The following is a 27200-nucleotide window of genomic DNA, read 5'->3' on the forward strand; positions in this document are numbered from 1 at the left end:
CTATGTAAAAAAGCCAGGTGTAGTGGCAGGTACTTAGAACTCCCTGAGACTTACTGACCAGCCCCCTCGCCTACTTGGGAGCTGCAAGCCAATGAGATATCCCGTCTCAAAAAAAAAAAAAAAACCAAGGTGGATGTCTCCTGTGAAAAATACCCAAACCTCCACATACACACATGTGAGAGTGTGCCTGCGTGTGCGTGTGTGAGCACGTGCGCACGTGTGTGCGCACACACACACACACACACACACACACAGTTATATTTAGAAGTATTAAAAAGTTTTTCTATACTTTTGCCTTAACCACCACTTTTACCATGATAGACACTGAATGATTTTAATAGAATGCTTCCGGGTGGCGGAACACATACTTAGGTTTCCTCCATCATCAGTTAAATGGCACAGAGGCCCGAGCGACTGAACACATGGCATGAGAGGAACTGGACAGGCCGCTTACCTGTTCCCTTGAGCTCTCGACACCCTGTCTACATGCTTTGTGTTATCAACTTTTCACAGCTCAGTCTCGTTCAGAGTGAGCAGAGCAGGGTTAAGAACACGGACGAAGCTTGCTCCGTTTAGTCCCAACAACAACTTTCTTCCTGGTCAATTCCTTTATAGAAATTGACAACCATAAAAATGGATCATTTTTATGTAAAATTCACCTTATGCTTATATTGAACTCAAAAGCCTAGCAGAAGAAAAAAACCAAATCCATTGGAATGATTATCTAGCAATAAAAGGCCTGTGTGTGAGTGAGTGGGCTGACACACTATGACCTGTGCTGTCCCGTGTTCTCTGGAATCTTTGGAATAGTCACATCCTTGGTTGGTCCCCTAGAAACTTTTATCAGCTGTTTCTAGTTGTTCAGAACACGGACGGTTATAGTTCAGGGAATTCTCAGGGGTTTTGGTAAACAAATGAATCCAATAGTAGCTCCAAGCTCTGCTTTATACTGGTCTATGGCCTCAGCAGAAGATGGGAAGTTATTCAAATGTGTACCTGGATGTAAACTGGCCAACTTCTTCAAGAATCACAGAAAGGTGTTTGCTCACATCCTCTGTTTGGGATGAATATGTGGCAAGTCTCTTTGAGTCTCCAAACAAAGAAAGGAAATAATCTTCTCCATCCCCCAGAAGGAATGTATTGGAGTCAAAGCTCAGTAGGGTCGGTTTCTTTGGAGTCATGTAGCTTGTGCCTTTCAAAGAAATTGGACAAGCAAGTGAGACAGACATATAAATAGACACCAAAAGATCCAAGGGCAATATCTCTGCTCCTATGTTTACAGAACTGTGTTTCTTTTATAGGCTTTACTGCCCCTGTCAAGCTCAGTGAGAATTAGAAGCCTGGTGGAGGTCTATAAAATAGTATTTTCAATGGCACCCTCACTTCCTAGAGGTCATTTAGTGTCTCACTTATTCAGGTATAAAGTGGCACTGGTAGGGACTGTGCAGCCATCTTGGCTCTGGCATCCTTGGGGAGTTCACATGCCTTGTTCCCTCTCATGAGCATGCGGGTGTTTAACTGATTATTTAGCTGCACTAGAAACCACTGTATTCATGAGTACACAATGAATCTGTCAAATTTTGGCATTATAAGTACAAATATAGTCTTATTCTATTTAATGCTTGCTATACTGCCCAAATTAAAATCCTACCTTGTGTAACACTACCTTCTGCAAGGGAAAACGAGGACTAGAGGTAAATCAGGTATCTGGTCTTTAGCTGGTACTGAGAAAATGATAGCTAACATAGGGTAAGGGTCTTCCTTATGTGACCCTGGGCCCAGAACCATCAAAGCATAAAAACAACTCAGATTTTGCTTTAGATTCTTGTATCTTTAACAAACCAAAGAAAGGTGAGCTACAGAAAGAAATAGATAATAGGGCCTCAGGTATACTAAGTACATCTTGAATCACCAAGCTGTATCAACAGCCCTGATGACTAAAGAGGGTTACTCAAAGAATTTTGTTGAGAAGAAACACTAGAATTTAATTAGCACCGGCATCCCAGTGGGCAATAAATCTTTCTGTTCCTTTGGAAAGGGTAGTCCACAGCATCCTCCCTCACAGCCTGTCCTGAGGAACTTGTGTTTGCAAAGAAAAGAAGGCACTAACCAAGCACTGTTGCTAGTTCCCCGAGGACCACAGATGGCATTGGACTAGTATAACACGTCCAGGGTATCCAGGCCTGAGTCTGCAGAAGAATCTGTGGCAGCTCAAGCAAGACAAAGACTGCATCCCAACCTACCTCTTGCCATGCAAAGTGAAGTCACTGTGCTTTGTTCCCATTATCAGGGGATTTTGCAGTTTAACCCAAACACAGAGCAAACACAATGGTCTGCAGAGCACCAGCGAGGGCAACTTTTCCTTCTTAGATCTAAAGCTTGTGGTTGCATATTGAACACTCTGCATATTGGTCAAGGATTAAAGGCAGTAAGAATTTAGCAGGCATCTCTGGATGATTCATCTTAGTCACAAAAACAACAACGCATACTGTGATCATTATGAGAACCATTCACAACTGTATGTAACCTCATGCTGAAGCCTAGGAAAATACCGGAAATAAACAGAATACAGAGGAGAACCAGCCAGACTGTAAATTTCCATAGAGTAGAAGGAGCGAGGCATCCCACTGTCACGGACACACACATCAAACATAGATTATTCTAGAAGGAGCTTACAGGTAGGCTAAGGGTTGCATGTGTTGGCTATGTCCCAAGCTTAGCAGTGCCCTGTGAAGCTGGCATTTTAATCTCTTCTCTGCAGGCGTGGAACATCAGAGCCAGGGCTGCTAAATCCCTCCCCTCCTCACTCTGTGGAGGGCAGAACAGAGCCAGTCCTGTTGCCCAGGACAGCCTCACCTTATCATGAGGAGCAGCACACCCCCACAGCACACCTGGCTCAGCTCCCTGCTGGCACCACAGCATACCCATAATTTCTGCTCCTTTGTGTTCTCTTTGTTGCGCCCCTTCTCTCTGCTGCTTCATCTCCTGTGATGTTCCCCTTTGGATGTCCGTTCTGTATGTGAGCCTTGAGTCTACTGAAGGCTCAAAAGAAGATATTGCTTATCCTTTCTGTCAGTATTCTGCAAGTGTCCCTTCCTGCTGTATGGACACTGGACATTTTAACTCTCCGGCCATCAATGCAGCTCCAGGCATCTTAACCACAGGGATGGAGAAGACATTGCTTAATCCTTACAGCAATGTTCATCAGAAGGCTCCTTGGAACTATACATTGGAAATTTGAGTTCTCCATCATTTCTAGAACATGCTAACAACTGCCCCACAGATCATCGTGGTAGCTCTAGGCATCTTGATCTTTCTAGCAGCATCCAGTGAAGGGTCCTTAGGAATGCACATGGCAAGTTTTAGTTCTCTATCAATTCTAGAAGATGCTAACAGTAGACCCATAAGCCATCACGGTAGCTGCAGACTTCTTCCTTATGGAAATGTTGTATTTGGGCACCTGCATTTACATGTATTTCAGATCTATAGCCAAAGATTCTTGACCCCAGTCAACCTACTCTGTGTGTGATCCTAACACTGAGAAACAAACATCACTAGGAACAAATGATAATAACACACCCCTCAGGCAAGGAAGCAAAGAAAGAGCCAACCAGAACATGCCGTGGGGCCAGTCTCAGATGCTCTTACGTACTCTGCTTCGCCAGGTTGGTGTCTCCTCGGGAGAGGCTCAGGATGGTAGATTTAGAAGTCAACCGTCCTGCTGATGATAAGGTTAGACCACTAGTCTGAGCACTAATGATCTGGTAGATGTTGAACGGTATTTCATGGGAAAATGACTGTGACAATGGTATTGGCGTGTTATCCACATCTACCGTCTTCGGGAAAAAATGGACTGACGATGGCTGTTTTGCTGGAGTTATATTCCCAAATTTCTCTTCTCTTCTGTGTGTAAAACAATAATGAACAAAGTAAGAAAATTAAAATGTCTGAGAATAGGAAGCTCAAGATATTACCCAGAATTCTCCTTGCTAAATTATTACACACTTAACAGAAGAACCTGGCATTCCAAACTGGCTCTAACTATGTAAACTGACATTATTGACCTTGTCTCATTGTATATTTCATTTTTAAGTTAAAGGTCAACAGATTCTATTGTTGATGATTTTGAAAATTAAAATTCTATAATAATTAGTATAATGACTGCAGTCAGGGATTTTAGGGTTTCTTTCTTAGCTTTTTAATACATTTCTTTTACTCAAATCAAGACATGAGTATTTCTCTTTCCATTAATGCACAAAAGACCTTAATGCCTATTCACTGATATGGCCTCTGCCTTGAATTCATGCAGCTGCTAAACTAACTTGTCAATATTGATAAAATTATGTGGATAATAGTCCACCCCCATCTCTCATGGAAACCAGGAAAGAGGAAAGAATGGTGATTTTCAAATACCACTATAATAAGTGACTTTTTCTAGGAATATGCATTTCCTTTTTTTTTTTAAATAAAAAAGCATTCATTAAGCCTCACACAAGCATTTGAATAAAGTCCCAAAACTATAGTATAATTGTCCTACAAGCTAAACAGTATTCCCAAGATTGACCTCAGGACAAGACTTATGGCAGACTCTGAATCAATACCCTTCCAGTGGTCTCAGAGAAACTGGTGAGTGTGTGCGTGCATGTGTGCATGCGTGTGCATGTGTGTGTGTGTGTGTGTGTGTGTGTGTGTGTGTGTGTGATGGGTCCTTTCATTGCTTTATGAAACTGGACATATGGCCTGTTGAGCCATTCCCATGCCATGGCTGTGTGCCTACGGTATTTACTGTGAATCGGGAATTGACTTCATTGGGTCCCAGATTCCATCTCTTTTGGTCCACTTTTCAGAGCTCTTACATCATGGCTAATAGGACTGGCATGAGAGAGGCCCAGGAGCATCAGTGGAAAAGGCACACCTCTGCATGTGTCTGTGAGTTTCCAGAGATGTCGAGGTAAGAGGCTCTGTCTCAGTGGATGGGGTCATCTGCTGATGGATTCACAAGGTGGGGGACTTGGGAAAATGGGTCAAGTTGGAAGAAGTGGGTCATGGGACATGCCCTGGGGTTTACATTCTGCTCTGACCTCCTCCCATCTCTGCTCTTCTTTCCTTGGCCACATCCCTCCTCCATGTTGTCTCAGCCTTGCCATGAACTAATGCAAAGCAGCTGGCCATGGCTGACACCTCAGAATCTTTCTTCTTGTAGGATGTCTCTGCAGGATCTATCATGGTGGCACAGCTTACAAGTTTGTAAACCGTGTCTGGCTGGGTTTATTCATTATAGTTTCTATGGGAACCAGGGCCCGGGGCTTCCTCCTCTACCATCTTCGCACTGTCCTTAGTACTAGTTACCATATTTATGATTCTTCACTCTGCAAACTCTTTCCCTGGGAACCTTTTATCTGGAGAGCTCTATTGTTAACACCAGATGTCACTAAATGTGCCTCTCAGAAAGCACAAGCAAAGTTTTAAAATGTGGATCAATGGCACTGGCTTTCAAATCTGTGTTTTTACTTGCTCAGTGCTCAGTAAGCTTGACCAGCTAAGAGTCTGCAATGCGCCAAGCACTCACACTTGTCTGAGGACTCTCTGGGGTGTGACCATGACAGCAGTGGGCAGTAGACTTCAGGGGCAAACAATCTACATACATCAATTCAGTGAGCCAGAGACAGGATTGCGTGGAAGGACGTCTCCCTCCTGCTGTCTAGAATAAGCCTGGGAAGCACTTCAGTGTTCCTCACATCTGGATTTCATTGCACATTGGCTGTGTCTTCTCAGCACACTCATTTTATAAGCTCCCCCCAATTCTTCCTTCAGTAAAACAACATCCCTTCCAAATACATTTAATTCCAGTGTAAAGATTCCCAATAAGCCCTTGTGTAGCTGGAACAGAGAAACTTGGCCCAGGGACACATGTGAGAAGTCTTTAAATGGCTGCACACGTCTTGGGAGAGACTGAGGACTCCAGGGTCTGACTCTCGTGGTGCAGCTGGTCATAGGCACCCTACACTCACCCATCTATGGACTCTTTTGAAAGATGGTAGTCTTTGTACTGCCTTGAGTCCTGGCATTTCCCCTCCTTCTTCATGTTTTTCTCTCTCCATAGTTAACAGAAACTAAAGCAGGAGTGATGGCAGAAGCTGGGCTCAGCACTTGGGGTGATGGGGACAGGCAGCTTTGGAGACACTGACATACCGCATTTCACCTCTAAAACATTAAGCAACAGACTGGTGCTGAACAGTGAGCACAGGACATCTTAGTCCAAAGCAGCAAACAGCCTCCAGTCACGTCACCTCAAGAGCTGAAAGCAGTTTTTTAAAAGCAAACCAGAGGAAACCATGCCAATGCTTCAGTTGAAAGAATGGTTTAGAGCTGTGGCAGAGCAGTGACAATTTTATGTACCATCCCCACAAACGTTTCCATGACTGAATTCTAGTAATGTTTTAATGTTCCTCACATACATTTTGTTGTTGGTATTCTGTGCTACTGTTTCTGTGTTTTGAGAATCTCACGCCACAGCCCAGGCTTCCTACCTCAGCCTCCAGGGTGTTGGGAACACACCAAACCTCCACACCGGCTCTACTCAGGCTTTTCAGTTCATGGCCTTGGCCCATTAAATGGGAGCTGTGACTTCTAACCCAGGGTTTTATGGAAGAGTTCTGTCTAGGGGAGTTTTTATACTGCTCAGGGGCCAGGACCTTAGAGAACAGAATAGCAAAAGCTGTGCCCCTCCCCCATATTTAGGAAACTCATGGAATTTGTAGTTCTAATGACTTCCTGGAGGGAGGGAAGGAGAGAGAGGTGTGGGTGCAGTGCATGTGTGTCATGGTGTGGAGGGAGGGAAGGAGAGAGAGGTGTGGGTGCAGTGCATGTGTGTCATGGTGTGCATCTGGAGCTGTCCCTCCTTCCACCATGTAGGTTCTGGGGACCCAACTCGAGTTGGTAGACTTGCAAGACAGACACTGTTGCCTGCCGAGCCGTCCCACCAGTGCCCACCCTCCAGGTTGTTTTTAAACACTGATGTCTATATTTCATCACTGTCCCTCTGAATCAGACCCCGCTGGCCCATCATGCCATCCTTACATCTCTTCCTTCTGCATTTTATTCTTGTGCTTGCTGACGTTGGTGTCACTGGTCAGGGCCTCTGGAGTGTCCCTCCTCTTGGCCAGCAGAGGTGTCTGTTTTCTTTCCTAGGCAACAGATCATGGTATCAGGTTGTGACCACAGCTGACGTTCAAGGGAGACTTTCTTTTTAAAGTGACCTTACCTGCCAATCCAACTATCTCCAGTTTATCAAATTTAATGACTTCTTTGCCACACTGTCACTAAAAAGAAATTCCTCCTGCAAAATGAAAAGTGCCAACACAGCCAATATTTATATTGGCTGAGATCTGAGACAAACCATGGAGGGAGCAGTTCAGAGGGCAGGGGCGGCCGTAACCCAGGAAAGCACTCTTTATGACAACAGCCTCACATCTGCCTCTTAGAACCATGAGCTCACGTCTCCATGGTGGCAGAGCTTCCAGTGTGTTGAACTTGTCACACCTGCTCTGAAGTTTGTGACCCTAAATAACGTAACCTTCTTTTAAGGGCCATGTCTCCTCCCAGACACTGAAATGTTTAATGTCCTGCTGTAGGTTTCTGAGGACCCAAGTCAGTATATAAATGCTGGAGAGAATCTATTACAACTCTTGTCTTTCCTCCTGATTTCCCCACTCTTCTTTCTCCCTCCCTCTGACAAAGACGTTGACTGACAGAAAATACCTGGGACAGGAATAGAAAAGGTAATTTTAAGGCACAAAGCAGGCTGTTAGTGTGGATAACCATGGCCAGGTAACAACCAAAATCCTCCATTATACCAAGATCGTAAGTGAGGAAAATCCTAATTTCATTTCCTCTCTGTATAGGACATCCACACTTCATGCTCCATGACAGACAGTGGTGGCAGGAGATTGTGATGGCCAGATATGAAGTTATAGGCTCCTATACATCAAAAAGATTATAATTGATGGTGGTGAAGGGATGAGTGAATTCACTCAGAAGTAATCAATAAACATCTACTATGTGACTGTAGTGTGTTATGATCAACTACATGAGTTTATTTAGTGGGTAATAGAGATTTATTAAGATAAAATTAGAAAATACACTCACAAATACAGAACTGAGTAAACAGCTAAAGTCATCCTCTATTCTGACTGAGAGTGAATCCACCTGCCAGTTCGATCACTTCAGGAAGCAGGAACCAGGAACAAGGGACCTCATGACCCCTCTCCCTTTCCTTTTAAGAGGTCACATATGACAGCAAGAAGCACCACCTCAGTCAGGCTGTATGGCCCAAGATCATGGGCAGAGCAAATATCACTACAGTAGTGATGTGCTAAAAATTGTAATGCTTAGTTCCCTGGGATGATAACACATGCTCAAATTTAGATTTGAACATGCTCCCCATCTGGAATGATTAAGCAATATTTAAATAAAAGAAAATAATGGTAAAAATAATTGTGAATAAATTGAAGAAGGAAGGGAAGCTAAAGGGCAGTAAACATTTGGTTACATTTTCTCCATCTCAAAGATGAAGCCCTCTTCCCTGTAAACACCATGGGCCTATTGTATAACAGAAAAAACACTGTTTCGAGGAAAGCCCTGTTTACAGTCCCATGTTAGGTGACCTTGTTTACCACAATTGAAACATGTGACATTACTATTTTTCTTCAAGCCTCTGGAAATCACCTCTCCTATCCAAGCATCATCATGGTCATGAGATTCAATATTAATTGTATCTCGGATCCACTCCTTCAAAGGTGCTGATCTTGCCTTTAATAGCCTAATTACCCATTTGTATTGTGCATTAACATTTTCAAAAGCCAGAGATTCAATAATTATTTGTCTGGCTTCTGAATTTGGTATCATTCTATTTACTGCTGAAGTCAGTCTTCGTAAGAATTCAGTGAAGGTTTCTTTTTGGCCATCTAACTTTTGTAAATGACTCAATTTTCTTTCCTACTTCTACAATTCTGTCCCAAGCATTCAAGGCTGCCATGCGGCATAAAGCTGTTATGTGGTCATCATGTAAAGATTGTCTTTGTATATCAGCATAATTGCCTTTTCCAAGAAGTTGATCTTGGGAGATTTCCATACCTCTAGCCCTACTTCATTGTTCAGTGGTCTTAGACACATCCTTCCATCAGGTCCTCCATTGTAATTGGGGACCAGCTCCTAAGACTGCTGTAACCAAATCTCTCCAGTCTTGAGGAATAATACTATTACAAGATGACCACGAGTTTAACATGTGCTTCACAAAAGGTGAAGTCATACCATATGAGACTATAGCTTCTTGGAATCTCCTCAAATCTAACATTTGCACAGGAGTCCAGTCAGCTGTTACACAGCCTTGAGGATATCTATCACTGGATAGTTCCTGTAAGGTTACTAGATAGATTAAAGTTGGCTGTTTGAAAGCCTTAGGCTGTTTCTCTGTTATCTGATAATTCAATGCTGAGATTGGTTCTCCTTTAAATTCCTCTGTCTGGGCTTGAATATCTCTATGATCTGTTTTAACAAATTTTTCTAAAACTTATCTTGGCACTCATATTGATCAACTTTTTAAATGATAAAACAAAAATTATCAAACAAATATTTATAATTGACATTACATAAGTCCCATCTAAATTAATTATCCTCTCATTTAATTGTTCCATTTTCAGAACATCAATCATATTATCAAACAGAGACCAAACTTCCTCCATGGTAAAAAAATGTTTCCCATTTTTTAATGTGGGAAAAATTAATTCTCTCTCTGACTTTTTTAAAAAACTAATCCCCCACTTTAAGAAATCCCAATTAACTCACCAAATCTGCTGACAATGACGATTCAGATGATGATGTCATAGCAGCCTGAGAAGGGAGCCTGAGGAAAGCCAAAGGGAAAAATCTAGAGAGCCAGCTGTCTGCACAGGGGAATGTGGTGATATAGTGTGTACCCCAATATATTGTGTACCCTAATAAACTTATCTGGGAGATCAGAGGACAGAGCCAGCCACTAGATTAGACATAGAGGCCAGACAGTGGTGGCATACACCCTTAATCCTACCACTTGGGAGGCAGAAATGTCTGGATGTCTGTGAGTTCAAGGCCACACTGGAAACAGAGTCAGGCAGTGGCAGCACACACCTTTAATCCCAGCACTTGAGATCTCATGTCTTTGCTTGGGAAGCACACACACCTTTAATCCTAGGAAGTGATATGGCTGGGTAGAGAATGCTATATAAGGCATGAGGAGACAGGAAGTAAGCAGCAGTTCAACTGAGACCCTCAGGGGTGAGGACTCAGAGACTTTCAGTCTGAGGATTGGTGGAGTTGGTAAAGTAATAGGTGGTGGCTGTGGCTTGCTCTGTTCCTCTGATCTTTCAGCTTTCACCCCAATATCTGGCTCTGGGTTTTTTTTATTAATAAGACCATTTAGCAATTTGTGTTACAGGGGAATGTGCGAAAGCAGATAATGCTGGTGTGTTTGGAGCCTGGGTCTGGGCCTGGGCTTGGGCCTGGGCCTGTGGAATCAGCTATCTACACAGAGGACTGTGCGAAAGTGGCTCACTCCTGTGGTTTTTGGAGCCCAAAACCTATAGAGTTTGTTGCAGAGAGACTGCAACCGAAACTTAGCTGCAGGGTGGAGACTCCAACCATGTGTAGCTACGGCCTGAGCTGGTGGCGGCAAAGCTACAGGGAAGAGGCTTTTTCGTGAATTCATGCCACATATTGGGTGCCATATGTCGCACGAATTCCTAAATTGTCTTATAATAAAAAACCTGGAGCTAGATATTGGGGTAAATGCTGAAAGATCAGAGAGACAAAGGAACAAACCACTAAAGAAACTTATTACCACTACCGAATCCTCAGGATGAATGGAAGGTGAGATCCTGTCTCCATGAATCCTCCGACTGAATTCCTCTGAGTCCCCAGCCAAAAGGGGCTCTACTTCCTGTCTCCTCACACCTTAATATACCTTTTCCCACTCAGCCATCACTTCCTTCCTAGTGCTGGGATTAATGGCCTGTGTGCTTCCCAAATACTGGTAGCAAAGGCATGAGATCTCAAGTGCTGGGATTAAAGGTGTGTGCCACCACTGCCTGGCTCTGTTTTCTCTCCTAGACTGAGTCAATCTCATGTTGTCCAGGGTGGCTTTGAATTCACAGAGATCCAGACAGATCTCTGCCTCCCGAGTGCTAGGATTAAAGGTGTGTGCCCATCATTGCCTGGCCTCTATGTTTAATCTAGTGGCTGGCTCTATTCCCTGATCTTCAGGAAAGTTTTATTAGAGTACAATAAATTATTACCACACAATCTCACTGGGAGGTTCATGGAAGGAGTGGAACATGGAGTTATCATTTCCTGGTTTCCCACTTCCACCAAGGCCTGTGGTTTCTCAGCTGTCACATGCTCTCATGAAGTCTATGTGACCTCATTTGTCCTATCAGAGGTTCTGTTCACATTTTCATAGTTCTAGGGATACTTTTATTAGCTGAGACTAGCTTCTGAAAGCTTTAAATGGCTCTGCATCTGCTTCCCATGCAGTGGACTTTCCTTATCCCCTTGCCTAAGTTACTGCAATAAAACAATTTCCTCCTTTGCTGCTTCTGGGGCAAACCCACAGAGAGAGTTTTGTATGAGAGTACCGGTGTAGGAGCTCAGATTCATGTGTGTACGAGTGTGCGTAGGAGCCAGAAACACTAGACTCACTACAACTTGACATAATCTTGCTTGGCAAAGGATTTTCCCACACACCACCTGATATGCCAGATAGTCATACTTGTAGAAAATAAATGATATTACTTGAGTCTCTACATTATGTATAAATTCAACTAGTTTTGCATACCTTTAATGCACACCACAACTCCACAGGAAATAACCCTTGGTTATTGAGAGGGAACACATATGCCCTGCGCAGGTTGGTCACTCACTGCTCTGGAAAAGGGAGGACCCATCAGGCTGTAGAGATTCCCAAGAGTCTCTCCATTGCCACTGTCTCTATCTCAGGAAGGACATGGCTAAGCAAGAGCTGGGAAGATGATCTGAGCCTGGGTCTGTCACCATAACTCTGCAAGATGGGAGCATCCCTGCTCCAAGTGATGACATGGACGGTGACCTAGGTGAACCTTGTCCAGTGGCACTGGCCAGTGGATAAAGTAGGAGCTGGTCTCCTGTTTGCTCTGAAGTTCTCATCACTGCTCTTGTTCCCAGTCTGACTCCTGTCTGATGTATTCCTGGATCCTTTGGTGGTGATGGGCGCAAAGCCTATCCATTCCCGAACCAGTTCTACCCTGCTGTTTTCTCCTCTGCTCTAAGATCATTCTTTTATCCTGTCTTCTGGTTATCTGTGGACTTAGCCCCATAGTGAAAAATTCCAGAACTTGGTATGGGAAACTGGAGCCCTACAGAGCAGATATGGGATAAAACAGATGAAACTGAGTTTCACTTGTAATATTAGAATTTGGGATGCAGAGGCAGGAAGATCACCATGAGCTCATTGTCAGTTTGGTCTGCATGGAGAGTACTAGGCAAGGTCTAAGTAAAGAGACGCTGATCAAAACCAAAAGAAGGTTTCACGTCTCATGCTTATCCTAATGAAGCAAAAATTAAATGTGGCAAAATTCCATTTCTGCTATTTAAAATATTAAGCAAATATTTTCATAAGCACAATTTTGAAAGCACTGACAAGAACAAAGATCTGGTTTCATATGTCAAAGTCCTCAGTTGTCACTGGCGGAGAGTGTTTGCCCAGCAGGGAGGTGGGCTTTATTAAATTGGTGATATGAGTGAGATATTTTGTATGGCTGAGGGCTATGCATATGGGTAACATGAAACTGAGGATTATGACATAATATGACGTGCCATTACCTTGGATTCAGAGTTTGACATAGAGTTTCCTATTTGCATGCACACAGTATGGACTCCCATTGTACGGTATCTTACTAGTTAGGAATGTACAGGGTCCCTTCATTCCTTCACTGTCCATGTGGAACTCAACCTCAAATATGGATGCTATTTTACCTCAGTCAGCATCCAGCAAGGACCTGTCTGAGGTTGTCAAAGGAGCCCATGGAGCCATTTTGTTGGGAGATTAAAGTTTCATGTAGTTTGCTCAAACCTTGTTCATAGACCCTGGACTGAAAGAATAAGGAGGCATCAGAAGCCTGTACTCATGGCTTCAGGTGTAAATTTAGGAGTGGATAGAGACCAAGTAAGACCCGAGTGGAAAATAAATCTTAAAAAAAAAAAAAAAAAAAAAAAAAGACCCGAGTGGAAACACAGCCAGGCAGTGAGGGGCCACATCCCAGCCTCCTCTCCCTGTCTGCTTCCTGCTCAGGTAACTAGTCATTACAGCTGCAGGTGGCCACGATAGGCAAGGTCCTACAAAGGGGGTTAGTTACTCCCGAGAGACCCCATGGCACTAACACATGAAGCTATTTTCAGGATTCAGATAAATTATAGACAGATTACTACAACAGAGGTAAGCAGCAAGCTTTACCCTCACCTGCAATCAAGAGACTACAATAAATGACAAGGACACTGAGGAGCTACACAAGAACAGGAAAGAGACCAGGGCTGGGGACAGCTCGCTGTGCACACACAAGGACCTGAGATTGGACCCTGAGGACCTACGTAGACCCCAGGCTTCTTGTTTGGTTGCTGTGCTGGGACAGTAACACAGCAGCAGGCTGGCTTTGTTCTCTCTTCCCTAGGAAGTCCATGCTGCTCCATCACAACCCTACTCATATCCCTTCTGTAACTGGTGTTGACCCTTCCAATGCTCCAACCACATTAACCCGCATGGTGTTAGCTTATGCTACTGGCTTCCCCATCATGTCTCAATACTGCCAATTCTCATTGATAAAAACACAACCATTCTCTACACTCATTCCTACCTTAAAAATGAACAGACAAAACCATCTCTTCACTAATCCCTAGTGTTCATGAGGATTAAATAATGTGAACAGTGCCTTAAATGGTGGTTCTAGTTTTATTATTAATAGTAATACCATTATTGCTATTTATTTGTGGCACTATTTACCAGGAGAGAGAAAACACGGGGTACAACAGAACCCACTAAAAAACATTGGTGCCATGACAAAGCAGGTTCTCCATCACCCTGCCCTGTATCCTGAACCCAGGCTGGTTCATCCACAACTGCCCACTTTCCATCTACCAGGCTGCCAATCGCTCTGCACAAAACCAGCTACTTCAATTGGTGAGCTTTCCCTTAACCAGTCAGCATAAACAGGTCCTTAGACCCGCAGGAATGACCATCAATCATCCAGTGTCCCTCTGGTGTCCTTAGAACTAGGGGTATCCCTGTCCATGGTCTTTAGTGGCTACGGTCGGCCCCCATCGCTGACTATCACCCCCGGCCATTCCCCACGACTGTGGTCTGAGGCCTTGTTTTCATTCATTTCTCATCTCTCAGACCCTCGTACTTGGGCTACCACCTTGGCCCTCGCTCTTTGCTTGACAGAACACTGAGTGACTTGTGCCATTATCGATCCTTGCTTAATAACTGGGACACCTGAGATATTATAGCTTTCACTTTTATTTTTTATTTTTTTCTCTCTGCTGCAGCCATAGGAAACAAGGCTTCCAATCCTGTATGTCCTACATCTCCTCTAGTATGCCTTTTGGAAACCCTCAAACCTCTCAGCCCAATGCCCTACTTAAAGCCTTCTAAGCTTATCCACCTCTGCACTAAAAAAAAAAGGCCTAAATATTCCTTAGATAACAATAAAAATGTCTACCTATTGGCTCATTAGACCCCGATATTTTACAGGAGTTATCCAACTTCTGTCAGCAAATGGGCAGATGAAAATAGTTACCTTATATCCAGGCCTTTTTCTATCTCAGCTCCAAACCTGCTCTCCTTGACTCCTACTCACTTGCCCACATGCTGCTAGCTATGCACCCCGAACCAGAGGAACTCCTCACTACTGCTCTGGACCCTGCTAATGAACCCCCGCCTTTCCGACCTCCCGCTCCTTCTCCAACAGCCCCCTCTTCCTCTCCAGTACCAGGCTGCTCCAACTGCCTGACTCTGGCTCCCACCTTTACTCCTCCTGTCACACATTCTCGAGCTGCTAAGGAACCCCACTCCAGTCAAACCCACCTGGTGACCATCCTCCCTTTGCGAGAGGTAGCCGGGATGGATGGACTGGTTAAGGTACATGTCCCTTTCTCACTGGCTGAACTCTCTCAGATTGAAAAAAAATTACAGCCAACTCTACTTCCTTTATTAAAAAATTACAATATATTACCCAACCCTAGAGTCTCACCTTTCATGATATATACATGATCCTTACTTCCTGAGGAGCACAGATGAGTTTGAGAACAGGCTAGGATGCATGCATATGAGGTCCACCAGACTAAGGCAGCACATCCTCCCGGGGCAGAAGTGGTTCCCGATTAGGACCCACGATAGGATTATAATACCCCAGGTGGCACTCTAGCTAGGGATCAATTTATGACCTGCCTCCTGGCAGGTCTTTGCAAGGCTGCCCTCAAACCAGTAAACTATAAAAAAGCTTCAAGAGGTAGTTCAGGACAAAAAAGAGAATTCATCTTAATTTCTAGAATGACTTAGAAAGGCCCTTTTACAATATGCTATCCTAGATCCCAAGAGCCCAGAGGGTAGACAGCTCCTTATGACCCATTTCGTCTCCAAGAGTTTCCCCAACAATAGGGCCAAACTTAAGCATCTAGAGAGAGAGAGGGCCCCTGACCCCACAGGCAGAAGTCTTCGCATTGGCTTTGAAGGTGAACCATGGGGGAGATGAGAAAGACCATAAACAGAACTGCTAAATGCTGGCACAGGATATCCGATTGGCTGCCTGAGGGCCCCCAGGTCCCTGTTTTAAATGTGGTTAAGAAGGCTGTTGGGCTTGTATCTGCCCTGCCCCGTGTGGGCCACCAGGGCCATGTCCAAAGTGCCACCAAGAGGAACATTGGTCAGTTGACTGTCCCTGGGCACCTCATGGCACAGGGACATCAAATGCAGACCACCCTCCAGCTGATCTCCTAGGCTGGAGGACACTGAAGGTGCCCTGTTCCTGGCCCGACAACAGCCATCTCTCATGGGGAACCTAGGGTAGCCATTATAGTATCAGGGTGATCCATTTCCTTCCTTTTGGACACTGGGGCCACTTATCCAGTCCTGAGGGTGTTTGGGGGGTCCCACCTCTTCTCATCTCCCTATTGTCAGGATAAGCAGACAGCCTTACTTACCTCATCAGACCCTACCACTTAATTGTATTTTCAGGGTTATCCTTCTTACCCACACATTTTTGGTTGTACCAACCTGCCCTGTGCCCCTAATGGGAAGAGATTTTTTTTTAGTCAAGGTAGGAGCTTCTATTTCATTTGCTCCCCCCATTTGCCTGACCCCAGACTTGCCAGCAGCTCCTCTCCTCCTCCTCCTAGCCACCCACCCCACTAGCTCTAACATGTCATCTCCCTTGCCAGGCTCTCAGGTGGATCCCAAAGTCTGGGACACCCACAACCCTTCTATTGCTAGGCACCATTCCCCTATTGTTATCTAGTTACAGGACCCCACCTGGTACATCACCCAAGCTCAGTACCCACTCTCACTCCAGAGCCTTAGGGGACTTAAACTTATCATCTCTCATCTTCTCAGAACAAAGCTACTTTGCCCAACATCTTCTTCTTTTAACACTCCTATTCTTGCAGTTAAGAAGGCTAATGGAACCTATCACCTGGTTCAAGACCTCTGGCTCATTAATTCTGCAGTGGTTCCCCTCTATCCTGTGGTCCCCAATCCTTATACACTTCTTTCCATTATCCCTTCAGGAACCTCCCATTTCTCAGTTCTGGATCTCAAGGATGCTTTCTTCTCTATTCCTCACAGCCCTCAGTCTAAAGGTACTTTTTGCCTCTACCTGGACTGACCCTGACACTCACTTGTCCATGCAGCTGACCAGGACTGTTCTGCCACAGGGGTTCAGGGAAAGTCCACATCTATTTGGTCAGGTTCTAGCCTCTGACTTGCTCTCTTTGTCCCTCCCTGACTCTAAATTCATACGGTACATAGATGACATTCTACTCTGCAGCCTGTCATTACAAGTTAGCCAAACTAACACCTCTGCTCTCCTAAATTTCTTGTCCACCCAGGGTTATAGAGTCTTGCCTTCCAAGGTTCAGGTCACCTATTTGGGTATAACCATTACCCCAACCCATAAGGCTATCACTGTAGATAGAAAGCATCTAATCCAGTCTCTTACAGTCTCCTCTACTAAACAGGAGATTCTGTCCTTTCTGGGAATAGCTAAGCTGGCTTCCCACAGTCCTGGGTTCCATCTTTTTCTCTCCTTGCTCACCCCTTATATGAGGCAGCTCTGGGCTCCCCTCATGAACCCCTCCTTCACCCCATTACCAAACCCTTCCAGAAGCTCCAACAGGCTTTCCTCCAGGACCCAGCACTTCACCCTCCAGACCTAACTCATCCCTTCTCCCTTTATGTAACAGAAAGAAAGGGATATGACCTTGGGACTCTAGGGCACCAGCTGGGACCCTCCTTTGTACCTGTAGCATACCTGTCAAAAAACTAGACCTCACCACTCAGGGACAGGCACCCTGCATGCGTGCCTTAGCAGCTGCTGAGCTCCTCATTCGTGAATCAAAGAAACGAACCTTTGGGTCACCCACCACTATCTTCTCCCACCACAACCTGTCCCATCTCTTAACTTATAAAGGCTTACAAACTTTACCTCCTCTCCCAGTTCTTTCTCTCCAAGTGGCATTACTAGAAGGTACCACATTTACCTTCCAGACTTGCCCACTCCCTAATATTTCAAGCCTCCTCCCTTGATCTAAAAGGGACTATTCCCCATTTCATTCCTGCTCTGAAACCCTAGAGGAACTGTTGCCCCACCCTTCACACATACAGGAGGGCACACTGCCTCAGGCCACTTATACCTGGTGTACAGATGGCAGCTCCTTCTTACATGAGGGGACCCGTAAAGCAGGCTCCACCCGATCTCCCACCCTCTCTGCACTTTCGTTTCTGGTAGGCCTATTTGCACGTCCGCCCTTTCCCTCCCCTAATAGAACTCTTATAGTGGGTTCTGTTGCACCTTGTGTTTTCTCTTGCCCGGTAAATAGCGCAGCAAATAAATAATTATTGCCTGTCTTTTCCATCCATTGCTTTCTGATTCTCCTAAAAAGCAGAAACGACTCATTTCTCTTTCTCACCCCAGGCAGTATCAGCTTCTGTGGTCTACACAACTCAGTTTTATCAGTTCGCGCCATCATGGTAGAGCTTGAGTTTGCAAACACCTTGGGACATGATCCTTCGCATCCAGAACAGACATGCTGTGTTTGCTGAAGGAAAACCAAGCTCTCCACAGTGGTAATCACAGCGTTATCACAATCTCATTCACAAATTGCATCTTGGTGGAATTACACATTAAGAAATCCTATTATATCTAGACATGACAGAGTGTACCACTGTCTGAAGGGTTGTCTGACAGTTCTCAAGAGGGCCGGCAGGCTCCGAAGGATCGGCAGAGACACGGAGAAGGCAACACAGTAGCTCAGAATCAAGGGAGGAAGACTTGTCTCCAGGGGACTGCTTCAGTTCTAACAGAGAATTTCTTGCATCCCTTTGGCCATGTGGTGTGGTGTGTGTGTGTGTGTGTGTGTGTGTGTGTGTGTGTGTGTGTGTGTGCATATGTGCAGGGTGGCATACTTGTGAGTACAGCTCTATATGCACACGTGTGCTTTCCTATGTGGAGGCCAGGGATCAACCTCAAGGCTCATTCTTCAGGTACCACCCACATCTTTTTTTTTTTTTTTTTTTTTTCTGAGAACCCAGTGGTTCCCAGGGACCATCGCATTCCTGCGCCCCAGTGCTGGGACTCGCAGTGTGTGTCAACACACACAACGCTTTAGCTGTGTTCTGGGATCTGACTCGGGTCTCCTGCTTGCTGGCAGGTGGTTTACTGACCAAGCCATTTCCCGGCCCTGAATCATCACTGTCATTTATTATCTACTCAGAAAAGAGTCTCAATCACGAGGTTCACAGAGGATTTGACACAAAGCCAGGACCCAGGACCCTCGACCCTCCTAAAGAGACAACTTGCAGTTGTCAATATTAGCTCTAAGAAAGAGAAAAGACACCCCTTCCCTTCCCCATGACCACTCCCCACCCCACCCCACCACTGCCAATATTTTGAACCTCAGGCCATTGTTCAAACAGGCATGGACTCTGAATACAACCAGCAGTGTGATGAGAGGTAACCAGGGGGACAGCTGGCCAAAGTGGCCTCCCTTCAAGAACCGTTAGAAGAGAATGCTTTTCTGTGGCATTGAACTCAGGTCAGCACTGACATCCTGAGATAGCCCCAACTGCACAGTGCATCCAATTGCAGAAGGTGAAATTGTGGAGAAACATCATCTCAGAGTGAACACAACAGGCCATTTCCATCACGACAGGTCTTCAAGCAGCCCAAGGGAGGAGCTTCTTTGTGTTCAGGACAAGCCAGTTCCCTGTCCTTACAGCCCAACTAGGAAATCACCAGAGTCTCAGCTGGTGCCACTGTCCTGTCAATCCCATTCATCAAATGGTGGGTGTAGTGACATGAGAAACAACTTCCTCCAGGGCCTGGGGACTCAACCTCCTACCAGCTGATGCCAAGGCTTCTTGTCTTGTTTGTCTCCTGGCTATCCACATGCTCAGCTGCCCTCCTGTTCCCATCTCACAGGAGAGCAGAAAGTGGCCCATTCATATTAGCAGACATTTAACACTAGGGAACACACATGTGCACGCACCCATACACACACACACACACACACACACACACACACACACACACACACACACGCTATCCAGTGATCTCACTACACAGGCCACGTTCTCTTAGTCATCTTAAGCATTTCCACTTGCCTGCTTGACTTCTCCATCTGGGTGTTCTGCATGACGCACTGCGTCTCAACCCAAGCTCATTATCTCACTTCCCAAACATCCTGAGGATGCTGTCTCCATCTGTTCATACTTTTGGTAAATCCAACAGGCTTTCCAAGCCAAGAGCTTCAGACTCTGTTTGGATTCTTTCTTCTCCTAGATGATTTCAGCCAGCTATGTGTGTAGTCCAAACAGTTCTTCCGTTCTCTCTTTGCAATAGTACCCTTGCAGACACTTACCACATCTCTCCTGACTCCATAAAAGGTCTCAAAGGTTTTCCTTCACCAGGGCATGTGCCACAATGTGGCCAGCAGATGGATCTCAAGCACAGAGAACTGCTCAAGGAGTTCTCTGATGCTCAGAGAGTGAAGGAAAACTGCCTAGTGTGTCTTCCATGCTTTCTGGCCTGGCTAGAAGGACTTCATCATGTCAAGATGTCCCTCTTCAGATCCCAGTGGTCTAACCACAGTGGGTGTCCTGGCTAGTTTTATGTCAACTTGACCCAAGCTGAAGTCATTTGATAGGAGGGAATCTCAATTGAGAAAATGCATCCATAAGATCTGGCTGTAGGCAAGCCTGTAAGGCATTTCTTTAGTTAGTGATTGATGGAAGAGGTCCCAGACCACGGTGGGTGGTGCCATCCCTGGGCTCTATAAGAAAGCAGGCTGAGCAAACCATGGGGAACAAGCCAGTTAGCAGCACCCCTCCATGGCCTCTGCATCAGCTCCTGCCTCCAGGTTCCTGCCCTGCTTGAGTTTCTGACTTCCTCTGATGGTGAACTGTGATGTGGGAGCATACATGGAATAAGCCCTGTCCTCCCGAGCTGCTTTGGTCATGGAGTTTCATCACAGCTGCGGTGACCCTGACTAAGACAGAGGCCACTCCCGTGCCTGTCTTGCACCTCCCTCCCTGTAGTTGTGTACTGAAAAGCTGACAATTCAATCAACCTGCACTTGGGCCGTACCAGTGTATACAGCCAGGGCTTGTTTGGACTGGTTGGTGCTTGTTTAGTACAGTATTGAGTACTTTGAATACCATTTCTGACTATAACTAGATATAGGTAGATTGTTTCAAATCTACTTCTGCCTACCATAATATTGTGAAATCAAGGGCAGGGACTTTGTGTATTGTGTATCTTCATGGCTCTAGGGCCAAGAAAAATATCTGCAAATACATGTGGCCCTTATTTGCTAAAAAGGACATAATGGAAATAATCAGTTTTTTAAAAAAGATTACTTTCTTTCTTTTTGGTTTTTCAAGACAGGGTTTCTCTGTGTAGCCATGGCTGTCTCAAAACTCACTCCATAGACCAGGCTGGAGTCAAAAGAGATCCACCTGCCTCTGCCTTTCAAATGCTGGGACTAAAAAGATTCCTTTCTTAATTGAAATACTTACCTTATAAAATTGGCCTGGTCTATGCCAAGATCACCATTTGATGAATGAAGCTGTACCATAGATTTGGTAACTATACAGGCCACTTAGGAGGGTAATTTGAGTCACCTCATGACATTTTTTGTTGTTGTTGTTTGAAACTGGATGGGGAAACTCTAGACTTGGGTATCATTCACGTCTGTAATTAAACCGAGAGACCTTAAACGTGTGGCTCTGAGGAGCTACTCACCCTCTCTGATATCTTTCTTTCTCTTCAAAAGGGGAAATTGAGATTTAATTTTCAGGGTTGATATGATTGTGCATTCGTGTATTGTGGTGTAAGATCATCTGATTAGGGGTCAGTGTACAGGGACAGTGTACAGTCTCCCTTCAACACCAGCTGTTGCCTACTGGAAGCTAGTTTAAGTTGGCAGTGGCCTTTTCCAAGACGAAGTATGTGGAGAAAGGTAGATAGGGGTACATGCCCTGCACCTTGTTGGAAATGCCACCGTGAAGTCGCTGCAGAGGACTCTGTCTGTTAGGGTGAGCCGACCCTAACAGAGCTGCAGAGATGCTCTGGGACCAGCAGAGCTTCACACGAGCACAGGAATTCCCGTGTTTGTCTCTAACACATCTCATTTTAAAATGCTTGGAACCCTCTTTCGACTGAGGCACCTCTCTTGCTGAAGAACGACAAAGAACAAATGGAAAATAAATGCTGGAGATCAGGGTGGGCAATGATATCATACTCTTTCTCTGACTTTTATGAACTGGTTAGGACTAGCAAAGCAGATTTCTGGGCACATTAAGCACCCCTAAATTGAAAAAATTACTGAGCCAGAAATAAATGTTCTAAGTTTTAAATATATCATTCTGCTGTATAAAAATGTAGCATCAAGTTCAAACTTGGAAAACTGTTCCAAGAGGAATAAACTGAATTATAAAGGATTAATTGTAGGTTAAAATAAGAATTTAATTTTTAATTTTTAAATTTGTGTGTGTGTGTGTGTGTGTGTGTGTGTGTGTATCTGTATCTGTGTGTGTATGTGCGTACCCAGGCATGCTTGCCCTTAGAGGCACTGTGGAGGCCAAAGGTCAACATTGGATGTCTTCCTCAATCACTTTCTACCTTAGTTTTTGAGATGTCTCTCACTTAGCCTGAACCTTGCCATTTTGACTAGACAGGCTGGCCATTGCGCTCCAGAGATCTACCTGTCTCTGGCTGCCCCTAAGTTCTGGTGCTCACAGAAAGGGCTACAGCACCAGCTTTTGTGTTTTATGTGGGTGCTGGAGATTCAAACTCAGGTCCTCATGCATCCATAACAGGCCCCTTATCCACTGGGTCAACTCCCCTGCCTGAGTTTACGTTAGCCCCAAGTGACTTCTATTATTTCTGTCTCATCAGTTCCCATGTAAAATGACAAAAGTCTGGCACTATGGGTCCCCAGACGAAAAGTATGATGTGTTTCCTTACTGAGGGATAGGAAGGTTCTCTGGTAACCCCATGGGAACCTAACTAGGATGCCTGTGACATGGAGATTCCAGGCAAGACCTTGCTGTGGTTCCTCTCCTTCCTTTCCACATCAGTCTGTCTGCTTTGTGTTCCCTGCAGACCTGTGTAGCCCACTCTGCTGGTGAGAGTCAATACAAGGTCCAAAATTGACTTTGAGCTCATTCTACAGTTCAGCAATGAACTCAACTGTAATTTTCATACCTACTCATCCACACAAAGAAAATCAACTGGAAATAACGATCCTTCTCAGAAGTCAATAAAGAACCAAGAAGGCACTCGGGCTCTGTAACAAAGAATACTTTGTCAAGTACTAGGAAGTAGGTATGAATCAAAGAGAAGCATTCATGGTCTTGAAGGACTTCCTGGGATCTCGGCATGTCCAAGGCAGGTTTTCACTCTCTACTGCACTGGTTCTCAGCACATCTCAGGAAGCGTCTCACAAAGCACAGCAATCCACATGTGGTATTTAAGTGGTTCTCTGTGTCAGCATGCTACAAGCACAGTTGGATGAGAAACAGCTGTATTTAATTTACATAATTACCTATAATTATAATATTTAGAGTGAGGTCCAGTGTGAAATGCTGACTTTCTAAAGATGTATTTTATTAACTCTGTGTGTGTGTGTGTGTGTGTGTGTGTGTGTGTACATGGAAATGTACACATTCAGTGTGTGTGCCACCTGTGGAGTACAGAGCCATTGGATCTGTTGGAGCTGCAGTTATAGGTAGTTGTGAACCACCTGAGGTGTGTCCTGGGAACTGAACTTGGGACCTGTGCAAGAGCAGTAATCACTCTTTGTTAAGCTAAGCAATCTCTCTAGCCCTGGAATGCTAACTTTAAATGCACACTGATCTAAAACAATTCTTTTACATAATTAGTTAATTAAATGGTATAACAAAATGTTTTAGAATCTTTAGTCCTATGGGGACACAGATTTTGTTTTTTCCTTCTTAACTTTCTTGCTTCCTCATCACTAAGCCCTGTCCGTCTCACTGTTGAAGACGCTACAGATTCGTCATCTTCTTCATTCCTATTCATCAACTGCAGTGCTGTGTCCTTACTCGCTCATACCTGGGTTGGCAGAGACAGCACCACACTGAGGTCTCAGGTGGTTCTGGTGAAGAGGCTAGCAATGCTGGGCAGTGACTGCTGAGAGATGAGTGAGAGCTGACTCCAGGCCTCATCGGTCCACAGGAGGCTTCACCTTCACTCTGAGAAGAAGGGAGATAAGCAGGGGTGTGCCTGAGTGTGTGTGAGGAGTGACAGGCTCTGCCTTCTAAGAGGCCCTCTTGGGCTTTATATTGAAAACAGTCTGAAAGAGCAAAGAGCAGGGAGCCCCGAGGAGACGTTTGCCACTGCAGAGACAGAGCCACCTGGTACAAAGAGGGTGACAAAGACGAGCCTGACGAGGTCAGGTTCCGGGCAGCATCTGAAGGGGAGGCTGTGGGATTCGTTGGTAGATGGAAGTGGAGTGAGAGAGAGAGACAAGATGACTCCAGCGACTGACTTCTAAGCAACTGAGGGAACAGAACTGCAATTTACACACACACACACACACACACACACACACACTCACACGCACACACACACTCACATGCACACACACTCATGCACTCATGTGCACACACACACACATACACGCACATACACACATGCAGAGGCACACATGTGTCCACACAGACACAACATGTAGCATGTTCATGACTTTCCTCAATCTGTAAATAAAGCAATCACTAAACAGTTGTGTGAGAGGTTCCCTGTTTACCCACTGCCCTGCTAGGAGGGGCCTTAACGCCACACACAGCTCCATCAGCCACTAAACTGGTCTCTGCGCACTTTCGCCCACACACCCATCTTGGATTTTTGGTAAGCAAATGTGTGACATTTTGACTTTCGAGAAGTCGCTTCTGATTTAGAGATTCCATGTACTTGGGAGTATTTTGTAAACTTATTCTGGTATTCGCCATTTGATAGCAGCTGCAACTGAAAACTCCAGGTCCCACACCCTGCACATGTGCCCAAGTGTAATGCTTTGGCGCAGAGTACACACTTGCACTTTGAAATGTGGGGTATCATCTGCCAAGACTGCAGTGTTTAAAACCACACCCGGCAGCGCTGGGGACCACTTAGGGGTTTGAAGAACATATAACTGTGGCTTCAAAGTTAACCCTACCATCATTACTTATGTTTCTGTTTGCACACCTGGAAAATGTATATTTTTACCATATCCTGGGATCTAATACTTATTTAACAAAGAGTATTTTCCTTGGCTGAAAAATGAAATTTTGTGCTAGCTATCAACTCTAAAATATTACACCCATATCAAATTCCTAAACTTTTTTTTAACCCAAAGAAATACTGGCCAGGATACTTTCCAAGGAAAATTGATTACGTCTGCTGAAGGCACTGTTGGTTCTCAGTTAAGCTGCTGGGTTTTAAAGAGTTGAACCTCAGTGACCACTATGTGTTGGCAGAGACCACAGGACATAAGGATGACTTGACCCAAAACACACACTCTGTCAATTGTCCCTGGACTCTATAGCTGTGTAAGGCGCTCTGGATCCTGGAGTCTAATGGTCTGTCCAAAAGACTGACCCTCAGCAGAATGCCTGCTATTCGAGAGGCCTTGGCAGTCTCTAAAACCTGGTAGCACCCTTGGGTCCTGTCTAACTTGTGGAGCACCCCAGCCTCAGCCCATAACCTTCAGCTGCAGGAAGTGAGCCATTCCTTCCTCCCAAATTAAACCTTTTAACATCATTTTGAAATGCAATTGGCAAAGCTCACCCCACTGTAGTAAAATTCTTTGTAAATTCGCCAAAGTTTAATACCACCAGACCACACTAAACTAAGTTTCCGCAGACAAGGAAAAAGCTGTGAAGCAATTAGATGGATTGTGTTTACTTGAACTTGAAGATCTTGCCTCAATTATATTCCTTCTGTTGGCAAGGTACGCAGCCGGGAGGCACAGGTTGGTTGGCGCAAGCAAAGGGTCTGCTGAGTGATCTCAGCTGGACCCCAGGTCAGCCAGCTCAGCGCTCTTGGTTCACACATGGAGAGACCAAATCTGGGGGTGAGGGTGGCTCAGTAACCACTGCCACTTGGGTATTAGAATCACACTTTGTTTGTACATAGAATCTAAATATTTGGAAGAAACCCCAGCAAATGAACAATTTCAAAGAAGATGTTTTTCAAGTTTTTGGTTTATTTATTTATTTATTTACTTCTGTCTATGGTGTGTGTGCGCACATGTGTGCACGTGCATGTAGGGAAGGGTGCTACAGGGGTCATGTGGCAGTTCTTGGGTTTCTTTTTAAAAAGACATCCAGTGAGTGCACTTCATCTTCTTCAACTTCTCTCTCCTTAGTTCCGATGCCCAGTGTGTGGATTTACTGCCCTAGACACCAGTTGGGACAACTCATGAGAACCATGAGGAGGCTGAGCCAGTGACATCATGGAGTCTCAAGGCTCTGTTGAACTTGAAAGCACTGCTATTCTGGGTTACTGTTATTCAGTATATATAAACCCTAGTACTTAATGTACACCTCACTCAGGGCTGGAAAGATGTCTCAATGTTTAAGAGCACTTTCTGCTCTTGAGAGGACCTGGGTTCAGTTCCCAGCACCCACGTGGCAGCTCAAAATCTCCTGTAACTCCAGCTCCAGGGGATCTGATGTGCTCTTGTGGCCTTCTCAGAACTTGCATACTTGTGTACATAGATGACCCCAACATATAAATAAATAACATTTAAAAATACAGATCTGACAGCCTAAATATCACAACGTTTTGAAGCCTTTACTTCTAGAACTAGATTTGGTGATGCTCCCATTGTTTAATGGCTCTACACTGCTCAGAGACAACAGTGCATAAGCATCATCAGGTCTGCGTCCAGCTGCCTCAACAGCCTCTTGTGAGCGAGCTCCAGCTTCCTGCTCTAGTGCCCTGTGAGCTCCAGCTTCCTGCTCTAGTGCCCTGTGAGCTCCAGCTACCTGCTCTAGTGCCCTGTGAGCTCCAGTTTCCTGCTCTAGTGCCCTGTGAGCTCCAGCTTCCTGTTCTAGTGTCCTGTGAGCTCCAGCTTCCTGCTCTAGTGCCCTGTGAGCTCCAGCTTCCTGCTCTAGTGTCTTGTGAGCTCCAGCTTCCTGCTCTAGTGCCCTGTGAGCTCCAGCTTCCTGCTCTAGTGTCCTGTGAGCTCCAGCTTCCTGCTCTAGTGTCCTGTGAGCTCCAGCTTCCTGCTCTAGTGCCCAGTGAGCTTCAGCACCCCTGGACCACATGGAATTCACAGACTGTACTTTCTCCCATTCTGCATCTCTTGGCAGGAAGTCTCTCTCTGCCCTTTTAAAGCATCATGCATGGCTCCTCTTC

At 45.1% G+C, this 27200-nt stretch overlaps 1 protein-coding gene across 3 annotated transcripts in view; it reads right to left on the minus strand.

Moving 5' to 3' along the window:
* Lmntd1 (lamin tail domain containing 1) overlaps nt 1-27200 on the minus strand; it is a 238888-nt gene that overhangs the window by 36856 nt on the left and 174832 nt on the right. For 2 of the 3 annotated variants that reach the window (XM_059256353.1, XM_059256354.1), the window contains exons 2-5: nt 9847-9904; nt 7081-7187; nt 3653-3903; nt 997-1192 (exon numbers count right to left, since the gene is read on the minus strand). In XM_059256353.1, the coding sequence (XP_059112336.1) occupies nt 997-1192; nt 3653-3903; nt 7081-7187; nt 9847-9904 (612 nt within the window). Of the gene's footprint in view, nt 1-996; nt 1193-3652; nt 3904-7080; nt 7188-7264; nt 7455-9846; nt 9905-27200 lie in introns of those variants that run through there. The other variant, XM_059256355.1, reaches the window with a different exon arrangement.

This window comes from Peromyscus eremicus, chromosome 3 (genome assembly GCF_949786415.1).
Source record: "Peromyscus eremicus chromosome 3, PerEre_H2_v1, whole genome shotgun sequence".
Lineage (NCBI taxonomy): Eukaryota > Metazoa > Chordata > Mammalia > Rodentia > Cricetidae > Peromyscus > Peromyscus eremicus.